At 41.6% G+C, this 22142-nt stretch overlaps 1 protein-coding gene across 3 annotated transcripts in view; it reads left to right on the top strand.

The window, feature by feature from the left end:
• The first annotated feature begins 218 nt into the window (after positions 1-218).
• The window catches only part of PPFIA1 (PPFI scaffold protein A1), a 90741-nt gene continuing 68817 nt past the window's right edge, over positions 219-22142 (top strand). For 2 of the 3 annotated variants that reach the window (XM_084852013.1, XM_084851992.1), the window contains exons 1-3: positions 219-605; positions 1049-1473; positions 2954-3217. In XM_084852013.1, coding sequence (XP_084708139.1) covers positions 2954-3217 — 264 coding nt within the window. In that variant the 5' untranslated portion in view covers positions 219-605; positions 1049-1473. Of the gene's footprint in view, positions 1474-2953; positions 3218-22142 lie in introns of all 3 variants that reach the window. The other variant, XM_084852002.1, reaches the window with a different exon arrangement.

The raw sequence follows: 22142 nt of genomic DNA, 5'->3' as shown, positions 1-22142 counted from the left end.
CCCAGTTGTATTCTCTCAGGAGAAAATACGAGCCCGCCAGGAGAGTTTTAAAACCCGGCAACCACCAGAACTTGATTTAATTTCGCCGGGCTGCGCGGAGGTAGCGCTACAGGCTCGAACCTGCAGTCCCACCTTCTGGGCCGACGGGCGAGGGAGCCACCGGCCAAGGGCCTGTCGCGGTGCATTGTGGGCCACGCACCGTTGTGTGCAGAAGCCGCAGAGGCTGCCGGGAACAGCGGGAGGCGGCGACGAAACTCCGAGCGGCGACGGAGGGCCCGGCTGGAGCCAGGGGCGGCCAGACCCACTCAGTTTCAGCGAGACCGTCTCCTCGGGAGTACTGCGGGACTCCACCGGGCCCGGGCCGCCGCCGCCTCGGGTCGCCGCCGCGGGACAGAGAAGCCCCGAGTGAGCAGCATTTGAGAGCGCCGCCGTGCTGGCCCCCTCGGATGTGGAGGTGGCGGCGGGAGCTGGAGGCGGAGCGACCTGGGCAGGGAAGGCCGGACGTGAGAGCGAAAAGCGGGGAGCAAAGCCCCACGCCGGCGCTGCCTGTCCCCTGAGGCCTCCGGGAAGGGGAATTCCGCCTACTTTCGTCGGTCGGCTCTCCGGTGAGGGGGAACTCCAAGGAACCCACCTTCAGGCTCCCCACCCCCTTCCTCCAACTTCTCAGCCTCTTCTGGTCTTTTAGGTGTCGTTATCCAGCCTCTGTTACGGGGAAGGCGCGTGTGTGAGAGAGTGTGTGAGGGAGGGGGGTGGGGAGGGGAGGGGGTAGGGTTCCCTTGTTTTTCTGTAGGGAAGGAGGATGGTTGGCCCCCAGATCCCACGAACAGTCTTTGTAGTCCCCTAAAGAGTCTCCTCCTCCTCCTCCCACATCAACCTCCCGTAAAACTCCTCGCATAAGAGTAATTATAAATGTGCGAGAGAAGACCCGGGAAACTGAAGGAAGTAAAAGATAATACTCTGCCTAAAAAGAGGCGAAAAAGAGGAGTGCCTCGCAGCTCCTCCGAGAGAAGAGTAATATTCTCAACTTCTCTCTTTTTTTTTTTTTAAGTAATGTTATCCTGACCAAAAGTGAGTTTTCTACACCATGCACTGTTGATTGTTGGCCCAGAAGCACTGAAACTAGTTGGCCTTTTTTGCACATGTTTCTCCCGATTTGGCTTTTGAAAGACCTGTGGACCAGGATTAAATAGGAAGGGTGCTGGAGACTGAGTTGTTTGTATCCATTCGTCTGCTCCGAAGAATTTGTCTAGTTGCTGCTCCTGTTGGACTATCTCCTTTTCTTGGCAAGATTATTTATCGCCTTCTGTGAGTTTCAATGTTGTGGATTATTTAATGAATGGACAATGTAGTCAAGCTGGATGGCTGCTCTACCGCTTGAAATGTTTTTGGAAATTATCATGCAAAGTTACTGAAAAGAGCTGATATTGCTGGAAAACATTGGCCTCTGGCAAAGGCATTTATTTCATCAACAAGGTAAATGAAGAAATGGAAGATTATAAAAGATTTAAGTTTACAGCTATACAACATCAGGGACTACTAGAAAAATAACTTGAAATGCATTCCACTCTGAATCTGTTGGGTAAACCCTGATTATGTTACTTGATATTAAGAGTTTTGTGTATGAAGCGCATTTTCATTAAATAATTATAAACTTATGGGAAGTGGCATTGGTCCCATTGGAGCGCTCTTGAGAAAATTACTTGCTTATGTTTAACTGAATAGTTATGAACATCTAAAGAAGGGCAAAGAACTTTATTAGAAGAATTGTTTAATTTGGTTGGCTTAATAAAAATACCTGTTTAGTTTTTATGGCTTAGTTCAGGGAACTGACAGATTTATTCATGTTTTTTCTTAAGTTTCTAACTCTGTACTGAAAGGTACAAATCCATATATATCTCTATGTAATCACTATTGCTTTTATCATAAAGAATTAGTAAAGAAGTCCCACATCTGTCTTCAGGGGCCTTGTGTTCAGTTCCTGCTGTTAGTCCCTTGTAATACATTGTAGGGCCTAGTTATACTTTAGCTTTACTGCTTTGATTTGCTGCACTTTCTCAAGTTTACTTTCTGCCTTGTACTTTCTAAGGAGTTTCCTCTTATTAACCAGTGGCTTCATCCAGCATCAAAAAGGCTCTAGTGTGCCTCTTTGTCTACTTTTGTAATGACAAATCTCTGTAACAGAGATTATATGGCCACCACAATAAGCCCAGAGTAGTGGATGCAGACAATAAACCTAGCTAGTTCTCATGATGCAGAGTGCAGTTTTAAGAATCTGCAGGTGCCTCTTTCTTCCACACGACTCTAGCGTTGCAGTAGATTATCAATGTTTGGTTTATAATACATCATATGAACAAGTGTGCCTGCTTGTTCTTGAGTCTAGTTCCGCATACAGGATAGCATACAGGATAATGTAGTGGATAACTTTGAATAAATATCTTTGCATTGATCAATAGATACTGCCTGTGGTTCTGTACTTGTAATTACTAATGCAGATGAGAATTCCTTGTTCTCACTATAAGCATGTATTGGAAAGAGCAGAAAGATTCACCCTCTCTCTGACAGGATAGTTTGTTAAACACTAATCCCTGTTAAGTGAGCTTGGGACACTAGAGGCAGTCAATTTTGTCAAGTTATACGTTATGTACACAGGTCTTTTATTATACAAGTTATTTTGCAAGAAAACAAGGTCTCAGGTTAGAAGTAAGTACTACTAATGCCTCTTTATCTTAAAGTTAGCTTATAAATTTCAGTTATGACATAACATTGTTGTAAAAACAGTGATGTGCCTCTGCTGTTATAGCAGCACATTTTCATAAGCGAAGTGAGGAATTGGGGGCTTTTATTATGGAGGTAAGTACAGCCATTGCACACAAAAGCTCTGTTACTTGGTTTGAATTTGTATTCTTTGTCTTTTTAATGGTATAACTATGCAAGTCTTAAATTTCATTTCAAGATGATGTGTGAGGTGATGCCAACCATCAGTGAGGCAGAGATTCCCTCGGGGGGAAGTGGAAGCCATGGTTCAGGTTCTCCGTTACAGTCGGATGCGGATTCCCATTTTGAGCAATTAATGGTATCCATGTTGGAGGAACGAGATCGCCTCCTGGACACGCTGCGAGAGACTCAAGAGACACTAGCATTAACCCAGGGTAAATTGCATGAAGTTGGTCATGAGAGGGATTCTCTACAACGACAGCTAAATACTGCACTTCCCCAGGTATGATTTCTTTGAATGAGATATTTTCTACCATTAAAGTTCAGACTGCTTTCATCACAATTAACATGTAAGAGAAATAAAACACTGCAGAGAGCTTATCGGGAAGCTATACTAAAGTGATTTATTTTTTGTTTAATGAAATCTTCTAGGGCAAAACATTTAATGTGAGTGGCAAAACTTGGATGGTTGCTTCATGCTGCATTGGCATTACAGTGTAGTCTCTCAGACCCTTGCAAAATGGTGGTTCTAATCTTCCTCTGCTAAAGTAACACGTGCTGATCAAAGTGGGCAACAGGTGTCTAAGGCTTGTATAAGCAAAGCTTTTATGTGGTCTTGGTGAAATAGTGGGAAATGGACAAAATTGACTTCCCATTAAAAGTGAAATAGTTACAGTATTTAGGAATCACATTTACACAGATGGGATTGAGTACATAGAGTACCTGAACATTTAAGCAGCAACAGGAGGGATAGTAGTTAAAAAAATAAAATAAAACTAATGCTAATAGAATGGCAATTCTGGGTTGTGTCCCCCACTCTTTTTGGGGAGGAGAAATGGAGAGACTGCAGAGACAGTAGCCTGTAGTGGCTCACTGCTCATCCCCATATGAGGAAATGCAGGGTACTTTGTCACCATGGTCGGTCTCTGTGCCAGGAAAGAGATGAAGCAGTAGCCCTAACTCACAGTCATGTTTCTATAGATGAGAAAACACAGCATATGGTGGTCCTGTCCCTGTAGTCTGTGTGCTTTCTCTCTTGCCAGAGAGACTGAACTTCCGTATTAGCAGTAGCCACAGTATGCTGCTGTTCTCTTAGCCTGGCTGGGAGAATAGTGAGGCACCCAAGCATAAGTGCATATTCTGTCTTTCTCCTGGAAAAGGCCTAGCTTACCTGAAAGAGTAACTGGCCCAAGGACACCCAGTAAACTTCATAGCTGAGTGGAGATTTGAACAGGGTCACTGGTCATCAAACATAGCAGAGTCACCTGCTGGCAAAATTATAGTAAATTTACATTTTGGCAATATAGCACCTCTCCAATTAATGCTAGGTGAAATATGAACAGATACTGATCTCTAATATTTCCTACCTTAATAGAACCATTACAGCTGCTTTTGAGATGTAACTATGGGTAACTGCCTGTTTCCCTTGTACTGCTTCAATGTTAGGTCACTTCAGAGTATTTGAGTGTGTTTTTTAAGCTGCCAGTTAAATAGTGACATGTGTGTCGAGCTTTAATGGAAAGCAGAGTCTGTGGAGAAAAGCTCCTTATTTTGGTAGTGGTTTTAAATGAGAACACTGCATTTGTTGTTGGAGAAGACAACCTTAACACTATTTTTCAGCGGCATCTTCATTTATAAAAAGTGTGGGGGGGGACTGAGTGTGTATTGGTCTTAAGAACTTGCCTTAAGTATTGCCTGAAAGAAAGGCCAGATAAATGTATGTGATTCATACACACTCAAGCAGATGAATGATGGGCAACTTTAGGGCAAGTGTGCCACAGTTTAATTCTACTGTATGTAAGATAGTACCACTCCAATAATCAGCATGATACTATATTACCATATTTAACAAAAAGACAAAGAGTCCCGTGGCAACGTAAGACTAAGATTTATTGTGGTGTAAGCTTTTATGGACTACAGTCCATCAGATGCATGAAGTGTTATCCTGAGTTAGAGGTAGGTGTATGCATGCTGATCTCTCTCACACACACACTCACACACTCTCAGACTCACTCTCTCTTTTGGGGGGATTGTAAACAGTTGGTCAAAAGGAAAGGAAATGGAGAACGTACAAATAGCGACAATCATATTATTAACAGTGGCTATTCTCAAAACAGTTGTTGCTAATAACACAAATATCCTGGCACTGAGTGAGCCAATTAATTCATGTAGTATGATAAAGGTTTTTTTGGTACCAATTCAAACCACAGGAGATGGAATTGAACTTCTTGTTGAAATGCATTTAATTGTCAGTGCTGATTATTAAACACCATAAATATCACTGGGGAAAAAACAGGAAAAAGAAATACAGCTTTCCCTTGAGTTAGATCAGTTCAGAGAATCAATATTCCCTGTAGATTGAACTAGCAATGGGTCTAAAAACCAGTTTCATTGATGATAACTAGATGTTGAAGATTGAACCTAAGGCCTGATGTATTCAAAGTATGAACAGTGACAGTGTGAGGAAGGAATGATGTAATGGAGTCTCATGGCATTCTTGTTTATTGAAGATGCTGTCTACAACAGCTTTTTGTAAAGGAGGAGAGACACCAAATGAGTATTTTCATAAGTAATAGAGTTAGATTAAATACATTGATATATTGTTTGCCAGGCTGTGGCAGTTGGACTTTTTGGGGTATGCATATGGCAGTCTTATTAAAATTGAAGATGTGTAGAGGTAACTGTTCTTGGGGAAGAGGTAATTTCATCCCCTCTTCCCCAAGAATATTCTAAATAGGTTAATGACAGATCTTAAATTTCCTGTGGTTCTGATCTAACAAAATACAGTATTTCCGGTATTTTTGGAGTCATTTTTCAATTACGGTTTTATTCCTTCAGGTTAAACTCTTAATATTTTGGTTAATTCTGTTTGTTTTGAGAATTTGAGGAACAGAGCCAAACCTCTTAGTGGAATATTTTCAGAAACAGCTTATTTTAACTGCAGCCCTAATTAAGAGGCTTGTTTGAACAATCCAGTATATGTAACTTAATTCAAACAACTGTCCTTTTGTCTTAACTGAAATTGTTTGCCGATAAATAGAATATATTGATGTATGGAATGGATTGTGTAATTTTGGAATGCATGTTAAGAGTTATAATTTATGTTAACTTGGCTAATGTTGTAGAAGAGGAATATTAAGAGTAAGCTTGACACAACTGTACCAGACCATGAAGGCAGAGAGGGCTTATAAGTTCTGTAGCGTATGCGTAAGGGACATTATTTCATACTCTGGGTTAGACTTGTGACACTTGCTGAAAAGTTAGCTACAACTTTTCTAAGACTAAAAACATCATGGGAAACTGTATTCAGTTAACATCAGTGGGATTGGATTCCATATGATATATTAAGGGATAAGGTGCTAGTCTTAATCCTATAGCATGAGGCCACAAGGCTCAGTGGTCTGATGCTATCTTATGATCAATTACTTGTTGGAGACATTGACCCGTTCTGCATGATCACCGCAGCCCACTGGGTTGCAGCAGGTGTTGGCGGCTATTGTGAATATTCAAGTCACAGGAGGTTGCTGCAGCTTATCATGATGTCTGAAAACAGGCAGGGTGGGTTCTGGCATGGTTAACAAGCTATTTTAGGGTTGTGGGTGTTTTGTTAACCATGCCAACAACCCACCCTGTGCCGGTTTGGACATCACGATAAAGCGTGGCACCCACTGCTGCTCTTGAATATTCAAAATGGTAGCTGGCACATACTGTAACCCATTGTGGCTTAAATAAGCCACGGTGGGTTGCAGCAATTGTGCAAACCAGTGCACTGACTCATTTCACATGTAACAGCAATTCCTGGGTTGTTTAACCCAGATGGTCAAGCAGAAATGAGCAACCACCCTGCCTCCCATTGTCCTTCCACTTTCAATCAACAACCCAGGAGCAGAGCATTCCTGGGTTGTTGATTGAAAGCAGAAGTGATGAGCACAGGGGAGGCAGCACGCTTGCTCGCTCCCAGTTGTTAACATGATGTCTGAACCCAGGAACTCTGGGTTGTTTAACCCCTAAACAACCCAGAGTTCATGGGTTCAGACATCACGATAACAGGACATTCCTGGTTTGCTAATTGAAAATGAAAGCCATGAGTGTGTGGGAGGCAATGTGCTTGCTCCTGCTTGGCCACAGCAATTCCTGGGTTAAACAACCAAAGAATTCCCATTATGTGCAAACTGGATCAGAGTGTTAGATACAGACATAGTCATACTTCAAGTAGACCCAATGAAATCAATGGGAATTAAGTAGTCTTGACTAACGTCCCATTTATTTCAGTGGGTCTACTCTAGGCATCACTAGGACTGGATCCAATACTTTGTGATGAATATATTTGTGTTAATAATGTTTTTGTACATCAAATATACACTTAATGGAATTTGATGCAAGTGAAGTTGTTACATGTTCTGATTAAACTAATTTTCCTTTTGCCTGTGGCTGCAACTAAAGATCAGTTCTGCTCAGTTCTTGAAGTTTACTAATAGTATAGAAAATAAATATCACTTCTGGATGCTTACTAAGAATGCTAATTGTTGACAAAATGACTTTGTTCATGGTTTGATCCATATCCTAAATGAATTCTGGAACTTTAAGTATTTTGCTTTAGGCAGGATCTGTCAGCAGTTTGTATATCACAATGAATGGGTATGGACAGACTCCTTAGCGGAAAAATTGATGTTGGAATTGGGCTCTGAGGATACTCCTGCAATGCAAAAGTGGAACTGAATCCTAGCCTAGCAAGTTGCTGATGTTCACTCTGGAAATTTTAGTCTAGCTTATTGAAATGAATATTTTCTTGTGGCGCTCATTTAATTATTACACTTGCAAAACACTGTAGAACACATCACATTTGCAAGACAACTGTCATCCCTTTATAAATCATTTTACATTCAGTGTTGCTATGTATATTAAGGCATTTATGTGTATTTAAACCTTGTTTAAGTTTTTATAAAATTAAAGGCAGCTTCCAACATGTATTAAATAAATCCAGATTCTATAAAACAGGCAGCATAAAATGAGAAAGCAGCAATAAAACCATAATAACAAATTTATGGATTAGCAACTCTAAAATCAACATAGCTGTTCATTTAAAGCGTGGACAAAAGGGATGTTTTGAACCTGGGATCTTTTGAACATGGTAACTAAAATTTAGAGTTGGTGCCATGTGAGCATCTTCTAGGAAGGGAATGCCACAGTCTAGGCTTTCTCTGTGGTGGTTCCTCATTTCTGGTTGCCATCTGGCTAACTTCTGAAGGTGGGGGCAGCTCCAAAGTAGGCTGGAGAGATTTGCGCATGAGTGTGTGTGTGTGTGTGTGTGGAGGGTAGGGGGAGGAAGGGTGCTGTCATCCATAAAGAGTCTTTCACTTTCACCAGAAGGCCAGTCTGCTCAGATGCTAGTATTTGAGTGTTTGTACTTGATGTTGGGCCAGAGAGACAGGATTCTGTTGGTGTACTTGACTACTCCACTTCCCATCAGTCTCTCTCTGGCTGAGGTGCTTTCCACTCTAATGTTGGAAAAGTGTTGGAAATCCTGGGGGATTTCAATATTCACATTGGAGCTGCCCTAGGGGGTCCAGCTCAGGACTTTATGGCTGTTATGACAACCATGGGGTTCAATGTGCTTCAGCTATGGGGCGGTATAGAAATGTAATAAATAATATGTCATCAGCCAAAAACATTTAGCAGGAATTTAGTCTCAACAGAGTGAGAGGCTGGAGGTCTGGAATTTGGAGGGTTCTCTGTAACCCCATTGTCATGGTCAGATCACTTAGTGGTGAAGTTTGGATTGATAGTGCCCGTTATCCTTCGCAGGGGCCCATTCAGATGGTCTGCTCTAGAAAGCTTATGAAAACCAAGGGATTCCTGAATGTCTCTGGGGAGTTTCTGATTAACATGACTGACACTTCTATCAAGGACCTAAACTCATTATGGTACAATGAGATGGAAGAGGCTTTTGACACAATCACTCCCAAGTATCTTCAGCACTGTCAACCCCAACTAGCTCCCTGATTTACTGGGTGACTACAGGTTCTGTAACTGGAAGGATGGTGATTAGAATGCAGATGGTATAAATCTCACAGTGAATATGATTGGACACAAGTGAGAGGACACTATCATGCCTATTTGGGGCAGTGCTGCTGGGGAAGCAGCCTTACTTCTCTGTCTCCATTGCATCTGTGAGTACCCATCCAGCAGAAGTTTTCCAAGTGGTGAATAGTTTGTTGAAATCAGAACTATGTGGGGATGTGGTGGAACCCTTGGAGGCCTGCAGTGATAAGTTTGCTAGGCACTTCCTCTCGTACCTGCACTGTTGGTGCTCGTCATGTCCAGGAATTGGTGTATACTTCCTGTTGTAGATGGAGTTTTGCTCCACTGAAAGAGCAGGTGCATAGCTTGGGGGTACACCTTGATTTAGCTTTATCATTGGAGACTCAGATAGCTTTGGTGACTAGGAGTGCCTTTTACCAGCTCTGGATGGTTTTCCATCTATGACCAATACTGACCACAGTGGTTCATGCTCTGGTAATCTCCCAACTGAATTAATGTAATGTGTTGTACATGGGTCTGCCCTTGAACGCAAGCTGGAAACTTCACCTAGTGCTGAATGCAGTGATCAAAATTATAACTGGTACAGCCAGGCAGAATCATTTCACAGATTCTGAAAAAGTTGCACAAACTGCCTATTCACTTCTGAGTCCAATTCAAGGTGTTGGTGCTTATCTTTAAAGTCCTAAATGGCTTGGGACCCAAATATCTGCAGGAGCATCTCTCCCTAGACCAGCCTGCCCTCCCATGACTTCAGATCATTGGGAAAGGCTTTTCTTCAAGTAACATTGGCACATTATGGGGCAACAAATTGGAAGAGCCTTCTCTATTTTGGTGCCCTGATTGTGGAACACCCTCCCATGGAGGTACAACTGGTGCCAACATTATGCTCTTTTCAGCAAAACTCTTTGCTTGCCCAGGCATTTTAAGTTGGTTTATCTTAAGTTGGTCGATGTGAGCCATCTTATGTATTTCCTGTTTTTTATTATTGTATTTGTTTTGTGTTTTATGTATATTGTATTGGATTTTTGATAACATGTTGTATACTGTCCCGGTATTATAAGATGAAGGTCATATAGAAATATTTTTAATAAATAGAAATTCAAATGCTACTTCTTGCTCATTTCTTAATGAACTTTCCTTATACCAGAGAAATAAATATGTTGATGACAGAGTCAACGTTTAATTTTAACTTGGAGGATCAATGCAGTCAATATGCCATGTGATTAAAATACTCAGGTGTTGGTTTCTGGAATACATAGGGAGAAATGACACTTAAGGGTTACATGAGGCAACTTTGGTGCTCACTTAAAATACGTAACAGAGCTGTTACCTACTTCCCCAGTCATGAACATTAAAAAAACTAAACAGGCAGAACTTTGGGCTGCTGAATAACTTGAAACATTTAAAACTGTACCCCTTAACTCTTGAAATTACATTCAAATGTAAACTGTATTTAAAAAAATAGATACATAGATTGGACATTCTGGGTATATCTTTTGATATTTTTCGTCAGTGTATGAAAATTACATAGTTCTTTGGGGTGTGGTTCTACAACTGTGCATTCCAGCACTAAATACTTTTATTAAATCTGCAATGCATGGTATAAGCAACTTACGCTTACAAATCGGTGAAATATGAAAAAATTAATATTAAAGTGCAATCCTGTATTTGTCTACTCAGAAGTAAGTCCCGTTGAGTTCTATAGGCTGACTCCCAGATAAGTGTGGGTAGAATTGCAACCATAATTACCTTGTAGATGTTCAGTGACTAAAATAGGTTTCTGAATTAGTAAAATACCTTGTTTGAATTTGCAGCCATAAGAAGCTGCACAGTTTTATGACTTGCTGTTCGAAAATCACAGGTTGAGTAAGTTCAAGCAATACTGATTAAGTTGTAGAAGAAATTGTCATAATTGCTATTACGTGGCTGATTATAGTGATTTAGCCTGTGACAAATAGCATGAACTCTGCAGAGAAGATTGTTAACATTTAAAAGCCTTGACTGTCCCTCTTAGCAAGATCCCTTCATGTTATTCTGGCAGCATAAAATGGACAAATATCTAATCACCTCTAATATCCCATAATATTGAAAAATTGTGACAGTTCTGTTTTTCAGGCAGTTGTATTTAGAATGTCTCATGTTCGGTTTTGCTGTGTATTTTAGTATCCTGGGTGAAGAAGCGATAATTAAACCATCTCAGTAAGCTCTTTAAATATAGGCATTCATTCTGGATTGGCCTTTGTGGCATAGGTCCCTTAATTTCTTAGACTTCTCTCCCCTTACCCACAAACTCTGATGTAGAAGAAGGCTCTTCTGTCTACACCCCATACCCCCCAGCCATCAGTAAGCAAGTAGCCCAACATTTCTCCAGTCAGACCTGCACCATGCAATCGAGCTGTGAGCATTGCTACACAACATAAGCAGGCTTTACCCTCTTCTGGAACCAATCTGCCTATGTTCTGACATGATGCCCCAGGGAAATATGAATGGAGCTCCCTGCTCTACCTTATAGGTTTTTTAATTTTCTACCTATCTGTTGGTTGTGAGGTGTGCTTTCATGTTTCAGATGTTGTTGATGAAACCAATTAGAAACATCTGGAATAGTACTCCTTTCTTTGTTCAAGAGGTAGGACACTTTCGGAAGGTTTGAGCCTCCCACTTTTTGTGAGTAGATGCAGATGTTTATGAAGAGAGCAATAATTTCCACAGTGCCAGGGTGCATTAGTGCACCGTGAGAGACTGGTTTGTGTATTGTGAGAAACTAACTACTCCTATGAGCCCAAAGAACCCAGCAACCCAATCTCTGGATAATTCACTGCTTTAGCCTTTCCTCCTTCCAGTCTGCCTCCATGGCAGTTGGGTTAATCTAGCACATCTCTGTATTAAGTGGGTTTGGCTAATTCAGTTGCTTCCAATGTGGAGATGCAGCATAATTGTCTATCCTTAGAGAAGGTTTCCTATTGCATCTCTACATGAGTCACTGTACTGGGTATGGCTCCTTCCAGTCAGGTTGTGATCCCAGAATAGTGACTCATGCAGGAATGTATGGGGGCTGGGTTCCACTGAAAATGTGTAATTCTTACTCTAAAAGACAAACTTTTTTGAGAGTTTTTAAGAGGAGCATGCCTCCCAGTTTAAATACTGGAGGGGAAAAACTGGCTCAGCCATCTGAGAAGCACTGGGGGGAAAGTGTTTAAAACACAACATTCTAGCCAGTGTGGGAACTGCATTTTTATTAGATGTGGTAAATTTAAACTGATTCAAGTGGTAGTTGTGATTATGAACAGACTAATCTATAACGCTTATCTTGCTGGTTTAAGACATTAATCAGATGTCACATTGCATAATCTAGACTATATAATCTCATCTTCCAGTAGCAGAATTCTAGATCTTTTGCTTCTATCAAAACAGATGTCTCCAAGTTATTGCATTTTTCAGCACTTCATGAGCAGCTTGGAATGTAAATAATTTAAAGTATTATAGTTGCTTCTCCATCTTTGCTTATGGAAAGTAAATTTTGTTTGGCAAAATTTAGACTTGACAAGACTTTGACAAGACTTTTGTATTAATACAATTTTAAAAGTAGCACCAGGATCCTCATTAGTTCTGTGTCAGGGCCCAGCTTCAGCACTGCAGTAGGCCTTCTAGGCTATAGCAGGATTTGATTAGAAGTAGCCTGGAAGGACTTGGGCCTATTCAGCCTCTGGAATGTCAGAATCTGTGTGAGCTTATCTCTGTCAGTGTTTTCAGAGCAGAGCCAGAGGATTCACCCAACTCCCTGTCCACCTGCTGGTCTGGTCTTGGCAGGCAGGGAGGCTGGAAGCTGTGAGAACCTGACAGAGGTGGGGTGGGGTCTGCAGAAGGGTCACCCAGGTTGAAGCGTCACTGCTGGAGGGCTGAGCAGCGATGCCCTGTTTAGACAAGGGCCTTGCTGAAAGGCTAAAGGCCCTTGTCTGTCAAGGGATCCAGAGGGGGTGTCTTACAGACACACCTTCCCTTTGAAGCTGATGCAAAGGCGAAGAGCCTTTCCTAGGAATATATCGTTTTCATTGCCTGAAGCCTTCTCTGTTTGGATCCGTCATCGTCTGGGCTTTTGGAGGTACTCTACACATGGACTCTCCCTTTTTTGGAACTTTGGATTGTTAAGGACTTGCCATGAAAAGTACTGTGTGGCTTTTCATAGTCTTCAACTCTTGTTTGCTGTGGTTTGTATGTCTTTGTCGTCAGTTCAGCATACTGGCAGGCTGGGTTTGATGTATAACTTTTGGACTTTCTTCTGCCTGGACACGTGCAGTGTGAAAGCGATGGCACAGAACTCCTTGCGTGTCTGGATTTACCCTTCCCTTGATCTTGATAGGCCTTGACCATGTAGCCTGGAGTTATCAACAAGAGATTCAAAGTTGGACTCTCTATGGGTGTGGTTTTGTTTAGGACTTTCAAGAATTTATCCCTTGATTGCCTCAGGAATCATTCCCATTCCTTGTCCAGGGTTGGAGCCTCGTGTATGGATTGCCTGGGTTAGATACGCCAGGAATCCAGAGTCCCTTCCCTTGTGTTCAGAACCGTGGAGATGGCAATGGGGAAATCACGTTGATGAGGATCTCAGTCACAGTAGTAGTGTTTAGCTTTGGACTGTTCTGGAATTACATAGAGCCTATAGCTATTGACCATCAGCTATATGATTTCTGAAGCATGTAACCATTCAGCTTTCGCTGTGGGATTTCCTGCAATAAAGAAATCTGATTTGGTTGCCCAATGTCAGATTGCCTGAGCATGTGCTCTGGGGGGATCGGGAAACCTGACAGCCTATGTCTCTCAAAGTATCATATCAACTGCTCCATTCTTCCTGTTGATGTCTGCTGTTTTATGTGCTTGATAGTAGATGTTACCTAGGATATGTAGAAGCAAAAGGAGCAAGATCAGAAAGAACAATACATATACAATCACTGAAACACTGCATGGAAATGTGCTTGTAGTCGGCAAGTGTTAACTTTGCAGAATGTCCAAATGTTTAATTGTGAAGTGCCAGTTAGCATTATTTCATTGAACAGTATGTGCTTGGCATTCCATAAAAAAGCAAGAACTTGGTTTTTTGCCCAAAGAAGCTTATAGTTCTTACAGTTCAGTAAGATTTGCCTTAAAATAATTTAGTCTTCAATATCCATAGATATGCTTGCTGACTTTTAATGTGATGTCTTAGCAAGAATTGTAATTACATCTAAATAAATTAATTCTTAAACAGCTGGCACAGGAGGAAAAGATATCAGGAGCCATTAACACATGCTATCCCAGAACACTTAATTCCAGTGTTGTCAGCTAGGAACAAAAGGCAATTGACACTTGTAACAACTTCAAAGATTCATTGAAAAGGGGGGGGGGGGTTGTGCTGAAAACCTGCTGTACTGGAAGTACTGGATTTTTCTTTTAATTAAAAAGTATCTTCTACTTTACAATATGTATCAAGAAGAGAGGTGACTTAGGGAAAGGCTTCCCTTCCCCTATGAGTACTGCAGATAAATGCCTAAAGGTAGCACAGCCTTAACACAATCAGTTGCCAACCAAAACACACTACAGGGAATGAATGTTCCTTTTGTGAAATCCTGGCAAGTTTTTCTCCACAGTCCCTGGGACTATTGGACTTGACATAGGGGAGCTGTGGGGGGAAAAGTCTTAATGAGAAATTCAGAACTCTTGGTGCTGAAAAGTCAAATGTAGGCTGTTAGAATATGAAAAGGATACTTGTTTCTAGAAGGTATTCATATGGAAAAATGCAGTTGCCACTGGCATTTTGTAATAAGCTTTCTCATTTTATAAATATGACAATAGGATTTATGAAAATATACAAGTACACATCAAATAAAAGGTCTTCTTCTGTTTGATGGGTCAAATAATGGTTAATGATTTTTAAATCATTGATTTTATAAGAACAACAAAGAAGACATAATTCTGATAATTATGCTAACAACAAAAGCCAAATTAGATAGCTGCTGTTCACAGTGCAATCCTATGTGTATTTACTTGGAAGTAATTCTCATTATGTTCAATGGAACTTACTTCTAGGTAAGCATGCATGGGATTGCAGCCATTTTGAAACAATGACATTAACTTAAAAAAATATTTGGAATGCATTTTGTTAAATTTTTTATTCTGCTCTTTCCCAAAGGAGCTTGGGGCAGTGTACATGGTTCTTCCCATTTCACCAATTTTATTTTATTTATTTATTTATTTCTATATTTTATTTTATTATTATTTTATTTCATTTCTATACTGCCCAATAGCTGAAGCTCTCTAGGCGGTTCACAACAATTAAAACCAAAAAGCACACAGTAAAACAATATAAAATATAAAAACATTAAAACCACAATATAACAATACAAACAGAATAAAACCTAGCAGCAATGCAGAGATTTAACATACAGATTTAAAACAGCAAAGCTAAAAGTCTAGAAAGCTAAAATGCTAAATTGCCTGGGAAAATAAAAAGGTCTTCACCTGGCACTGAAAGGAATACAATGTAGGTTTCAGGCGAACCTCACTAGGGAGCTCATTCCACAGCCGGAGTGCCACAGCAGAAAAGGCCCTCTTCCTAATAGCCACCTGCCTCACTTCCTTTGGCAGGGGCTCACAGAGAAGGGCCTCTGAAGATGATCTTAAGGTCCGGGCAGGCACATGTGGGAGGAGGCGATCCTTCAGATAACCTGGCCCCAAGCCGTTAAGGGCTTTAAATGTTAATCAGGCCCTGAAATGGACTGGCAGCCAGTGCAGCTGAAAAAGTACTGGTGTAATATGAGCTCGCTGGCCAGTCCCTGTTAACAATCTTGCTGCCCTATTTTGGACCAGCTGAAGTTTCCAGACCGTTTTCAAAGGCAGCCCCACGTATAAAGCATTGCAGTAATCCAGACGAGAAGTTATCAGAGCATGGATAACTGTAGCTAGGCTATCTCTGTCCAGTTAAGGACGTAGTTGGTATACCAGCCTAAACTGATAAAAAGTGCTCCGTGCCACTGAGTTCACCTGTGCCTCAAGTGACAGTTCTGGATCCAAGAGCACCCCCAAACTACGAACGTGATCCTTTAGGGGGAACGCAACCCCCACCCAAACAGGTTGAATATCACCTAGCCGGGCAGACGAACCACCCACTAACAGTACCTCCGTCTTGTCTGGATTGAAGTACCCTTAGACAGATGACTCTCTCCAATATGGTGATAGAAAGCGGTGGGAAGCTCATTTAAATTCATTCATCTAGTAGAACTATAATTTTATTGTTGTAAACAACCCTATGATGTAGTTAAAGTGTGTGATCTGCCCATACTTAGGAAGCTTCATTATGGAGTGAGGATGTGAACCTGGGATGGGGGCGGGGGGAGAAAAACAAAATAGGTTTCACATATAGCTTTCTACTATTCTGAATTTGAAAATGTAATCTATACTAGTTCTATAACATTAGACTATGGTCTAATCTTGAGTTTCTGGAATACCCCTTTAGACCCATTCAACAGAATTCTCTTAACCCTTAGGAGTGGCTGCCAGGAGAGGATGTCATGGGAAAGTCACCTTTCACCCATCCGCTTCTGTGGGCTTATCTCTGGATTCAACCTAGGTCTAAGCATTTTGCAGTGCTCCACAGAGTTGTATGCTCCTGCCTCTCCCCATTGGCATTGCCAGTGTAATGTTTAACAATGACAACCCTGATTTATGAGGGATCCCTGGTTAGCTTTAACATAGGTGCTGCGGTGGGGGAGGTTACCTTGTAATCCTGTGGTGTGTTCCCAGTTGCTGAAAGTTTTACATCAACTCTTATTATAGCATTCTAGCTTGTATAAGGCATTAGCTATTGTACTTGGTTTAAGCTTTTTTAAATAGCCCCATTCCTTTTTTATGGGTGAGGTTTAAGGTTAGAGTGTGACGGAAATCTGTATTCATATTAAGTATGTCAGAAAGTATTCTTCAGTTTACTTTTGAAATCATCATCTTCAATAGTTGTTCTTTGTTAATGGATTTATACTTCCCATATTGGTGCCTTTAAAACAATATAGAAGTGAAGATCTTGGCATACTGCTATAGTAACATAAAGTACATATGCTGAAATGTACTATATAAATTAATAACCACAGTGCATCCCTATGTTCTCAGAATAGCTTGGAGATATACTTACTTTTGTCTGTAAGGATAAAGCCAGAAGTTTAATTAAAGAAAAATATGTAAAGCATCTGCAACTAGTAGACTGACACATGGTTCTGCTGTTTGCATCTGGTGTGAATCCAAGAAGTACCCTTAGACAGATTACTGTTTCCAGTATGGTGTCAGGAAGCAGTGGGAAGCTCATTTAAATTCATTCACCTAGTAGAACTATAATTTTCCAGTAATGTATACCAAGCTTTTGTATTGGAAAAGTGAGTTAAGCACCCATGCAAGGAGAAGAAAATCTCCACTCCCAGGGGGCTCAGCTGAACTACATTTCCACTCACTGGAAGCTAGTGCAGACCAGCATTTGAGCCACAGACTCCCTTGCTTTTTAAACAAGGCCCTCTAATCAGATTGGCTGCAGCAGCAGTTGGGGCAAGCAAGTTAGAGCTATTTAAGGAGGCAGACCTGTGAGGGAGCCAGCTCTCTGAGCACAAGGAGCCCCGGTGACAACATATTAGCACACAAGCAAGCTAAGCACCTGTGCAAGTTTAGCAAGAGGGCAAGGAGGCCAGGGCAGCTGATTCTTCCCTGCCTTCATATAGTAAGTAACTATAAATACATAACTATAAATATAAAAAATAATATAAAAAATAACTATAAACATATTCCCCACCTTCTCCTAGTAAATAACTTCATTTTCTAGGTAAACAAACCCAATAATAGCAATAAAAAACGAGCTATGAAGGTAGAAAGCCAGAATGGGTGTAGGGGCTAGCCATTGTATTGCACTGAGGGCCACATCTGCCAGCTGGACAGAACTATGGATGTGTGCTCAGTGTGATGAGCTCCTGGCTCTCAGGGAACAAGCTCTTTCCCTTGAAGCCAAGGTTGTTAACCTGGGGAAGCTAAGACAGGCAAAGAGGTTGGGGGACAAGACCTTCAGGGACCTAATAGTGATGACCCAGCCCTTGGGTGACAGCTCCTCTGCTGTCTCAGAGAATGGGGGTCTTGGGGAAGGAGGGCATCAGTCTGAGGAAGAGTGAAATGGTCCCTTAGAAGGGACCCATTCCTTGGAAGATGAACATGTACCCCTCCTGCCAAGGATGTGCCTCAGGGGGCAGGAGTCTTGTGGTAGTGGGAGATCTGATAATTAAAAACATAGAAATCTGGGTTTGTGATGGGCATGTAGACCCTATGGTAAATTGCCTGCCTGGTGCAAAAGTTGCAGATACCATGCACTGTCTAGATAGCTTAGATAGCGCTAAGGTAGAGTCAGTGGTCATGGTCCATGTTGATACCAATGACATGGGGAAATGTATTCATGAGGTCCTGGAAGTGAAATTTAGGTTGCTAGGTAGAAGGCCGAAACTAGACAGGCGAAACTGAGGAGTCTCAAAGTGTGGATGAGATGGTGGTATAGGGAGGAGTGGTTAGGCACTGGGGAACATTTTGGGACAAGCCAGGCCTGTATAAGAGGATGGGCTCCACTTGAACCAAAATGGAAACAGACTGCTGGTGCAAAGCATTAAAGAGGTGGTAGAGCAGCGTTTAAACTGCTCTCCCTGGTTGAGAGCTGACAGGAGCTGGGAAGCATCCTGTTCGGGTTGAATCATCCCTAGGGGATGAAGACAAAAATGTTTCTGATTGTCGAAATGGAAATGGGGAGGAAATAGGCCATGAGCATATGGTGAAAAATGATGGCCAGTCAAAGAGGCATAAGGACCATAGCAGAAGATGTACACATCAGAGACATCTGGAGAGGGACACCACATGTTGGTGTTTCTGTGTTGATGCAGAAGCCTCTGAGCCAGAAGGGGATAGTTGCAGTGCCTGGTTTTAAAGGAGAACCTAGATATAGTCGGCATTATGGAAACCTGGTGGATGGAGAGAACCAGTGGGATACGGTCATCTCTGGATATAAACTGTATAGGAAGAACAGGGAATGGCGTACTGGACGACATGTTACCCTGTATGTCAAAGAGGGTGTAGTGCTGAGCAGACTAGAAAACCTAAAAGGGGAAGAGTCCTCTACAGAGGTCCTGTGGATGACAGTCCCTGTCTCCAAAACTAATTTAGTATTAGGAACATGCTATCATCCCCTGAATCAGAACACTCTGGGTGATCTTGAGATAGAAAATGAAATCAGGAAGGCCTCCAAATGAGGAAGTGTTGTAATAATGGGTTACTTTAGTTACCCCCACATTGACTGGATAAATGCATGTTCCAGTCACAGCAAAGAGGTTAAATTTCTTGAAGCCCTAAACAACTGTGCCCTAGAATAGTTGGTCATGGAACCAACCAGCGGGGAGGAGACTCTGGATTTAAAACGAAGTGGCGTCGCCCACGATCTAGTATGAGATGTAAGTGTTGTTGAACCAATTGGAAACAGTGACCACAGTGCTATAAGATTTAATATATATTTAAGTGGAAAATTGCCAAGGAAGTCCAACACAGTCACATTTGGCTTCAGAAGAGGAAACTTCTCTAAAATGAGGGAACTGGTAAAAAGGAAGTTGAAAGGGGGAGACAAGAGGGTTAAATCCTTGCAACATGCTTGGAGGTTACTCAAAACCACAATACTAGAAACTCAGATAGAATTCATGACACAGGTTAGGAAAGGTAGCACCAAGTCCATGAGGTCACCAGCATGGTCAACAAATAGCGTCAAGAAAGCTATTAGAGAAAAGAAGGCTTCGTTTTGATGCCTATTCTCTCCAAGCTGGGAGAATGGGCATCAAAATGTCAAATGCGGTTCAATGTAAACAAGTCTAAAGTGATGCTAGTTGAGGCAAAAAATCCCAACTTCAAGTGTAAGCTGATGGGATCTGAGCTAGCAGTGACAGACCAAGTAAGAGATCTTGGGGTTGTGGTGGGCAGCTTGATAAAAATGTCGACCCAGTGTGTGGCTGCTGTGAAAAAGGCAATTTCCATGTTAGGCATAATTAGGAAAGGAATTGAAAATAAAACTGCCAAGATCACTCTCTCCTTATACAAATCTATGGTGCGACCACACTTCGAATACTATGTACAGTTCTGGTCACTGCACCTAAAAAAAGATATTGTAGAATTGAAAAAAATGCAGAAAAGGGCAACTAAAATGATCAGGGGGCTGGAGCAACTCCCCTATGAGGAAAGGTTACAACATCTAGGATTGTTTAGCTTAGAAAAAGGGCAAGTAAGGGGAGACATGATAGAGGTGTACAAAATTATGCATGGTGTGGAGAAAGTGGATAGGGAGACATTTTTCTCCCTCATAATACTAGAACCTGGGGTCATCCCCAGGTTGGTGGGAGATTCAGGACAGATAAAAGGAAGTACTTCGTCACACTGCATAGTTAAACTATGGAATTAACTTCCACAAAATGTAGCAATGGCCACCACTTGGATGGCTTTTAAAGCGGATTGGCCAAATTCATGGAAGATAAGGCTATTGGTGGCTTATGGTCCTAATGGCTATATGGAACCTCCAGGATCATAGGCAATATGCCTATGTACACCAGTTGCTGGGGAACATGAGTGGGAGGGTGCTGTTGCAGTCATGTCCTGCTTGTGGGTTTCCTGTGGGCAGTTGGTTGGCTACTGTGTGAACAGAATGCTGGACTAGATAGCCCCTTGGTCTGATCCAGTATGGCTCTTCTTATGTTTTTAAAAGCATTTTTTCCTCCAAATATTGCCATCCTTTAGAGAGTACTACTGAAGTTTCACTAATACTAAAATTAATTTTCAAAAGTAGCAGTGATGCATTTAGAAGTGGGTGCCATAGATGTTCATACCAAATACCTGTCAGGAAGATGAAAAAAATTCTCTCTTCAGCTACCAGAGCAATTCTATTAAGCTAAATATTTCTACCTGCATATGCCTAAATCCATTCCATACTTCAACAGTTCTCCTTAAGTCAGATATATAGAAGTATATGAATCCAGTTAAGTAACTTTGGATCTACAGTTCTCTTCACTTTCATTATCAAGCTCTTACATTCCTGGGAAAGATCTGTTAAAGCTTGACAATTACTGCAAGGCTAAATGCCATGATTTAGCCAATAAAATCTGTGTGTATAACTGGGCTTGTGTGTGCATGCCACTTACAAGGCTGGTAACCATGGACATAAACTAGATGCACATTGTGATGTTAAACTACTGCTTAGTGTAGCTGACTGACCATTGAGGTCTCCAGATTGCATGCATGGACATATATGTGACCTTAGTTACTACATGTGTAATCAACCAATGTGTGTAAATATAGAACTTAGGCCTAGAAATGAGATGCACCATGGGGAGGTTGCACTTTACACTTAAACCAAAGGGACATTAAGCATTGAACACTGACTGAAACCTGAATCAAATAATACAGTCTTCATTACAAAATACATGAGAATACTCAAGATATGGCTTTGATACAGAATTAAGTTGGTTAGATCAACCCAATTAAGCTTGGACTGGCAGCTCTCACACTGGGTATGTAGAACCAAGAAGCAGACAGAAAAAAAGAGCAGTAGAGGCAGAGAAGTTATGATTGTCAAGTAAGGAAGTGAGGAAGGTTATAGGGATTTGGTAGACTGTGCTGAAGGCCTAGACACAATGGGGCAAACTTGGAAAGTACATTACACAGTTGGTCAACATGAGGAATAAGATGGAGAGTTCATAGAGAAAATGAAAAAGTAAGAAGATTGAAGTTCAGATATTTACCTGTTCCAGAGGAAAAGGGATCTAAGGAAGTATCAGTACAGGAATTTGTTAAGAGGGGATTGACATTTCATGAAGTAATGGTGGGACCAAAACACCCTGCCTCTCCAAAAGGAATTTTTGTTTTGTTCCCAGAAAGACAAAAGCTGTGTTGGGGGATTGAAGGCAGGCACACCTTGGGTTGGACCTAATGCTGCTGTTCCATTGATAGAAGCAGTTCCATCAGTGAAACAGAGAGAGGAGCAATTCCCCCCTCCCCACCCCCATGTGAACTCAAAATCTGCTCATGAGGGCCAGAATCCCTCTAGAGCAGATTTTAAGGCAGCACAGAGGGCTGGAGGAGAGAGGAAGAAAGTT

Source organism: Heloderma suspectum, chromosome 1 (genome assembly GCF_057233095.1).
Source record: "Heloderma suspectum isolate Gila_16-S chromosome 1, 16-S_ref, whole genome shotgun sequence".
Lineage (NCBI taxonomy): Eukaryota > Metazoa > Chordata > Lepidosauria > Squamata > Helodermatidae > Heloderma > Heloderma suspectum.
The sequence above is the reverse complement of the archived record's forward strand: the minus strand, read 5'-3'. Positions and strand labels throughout refer to the sequence as shown.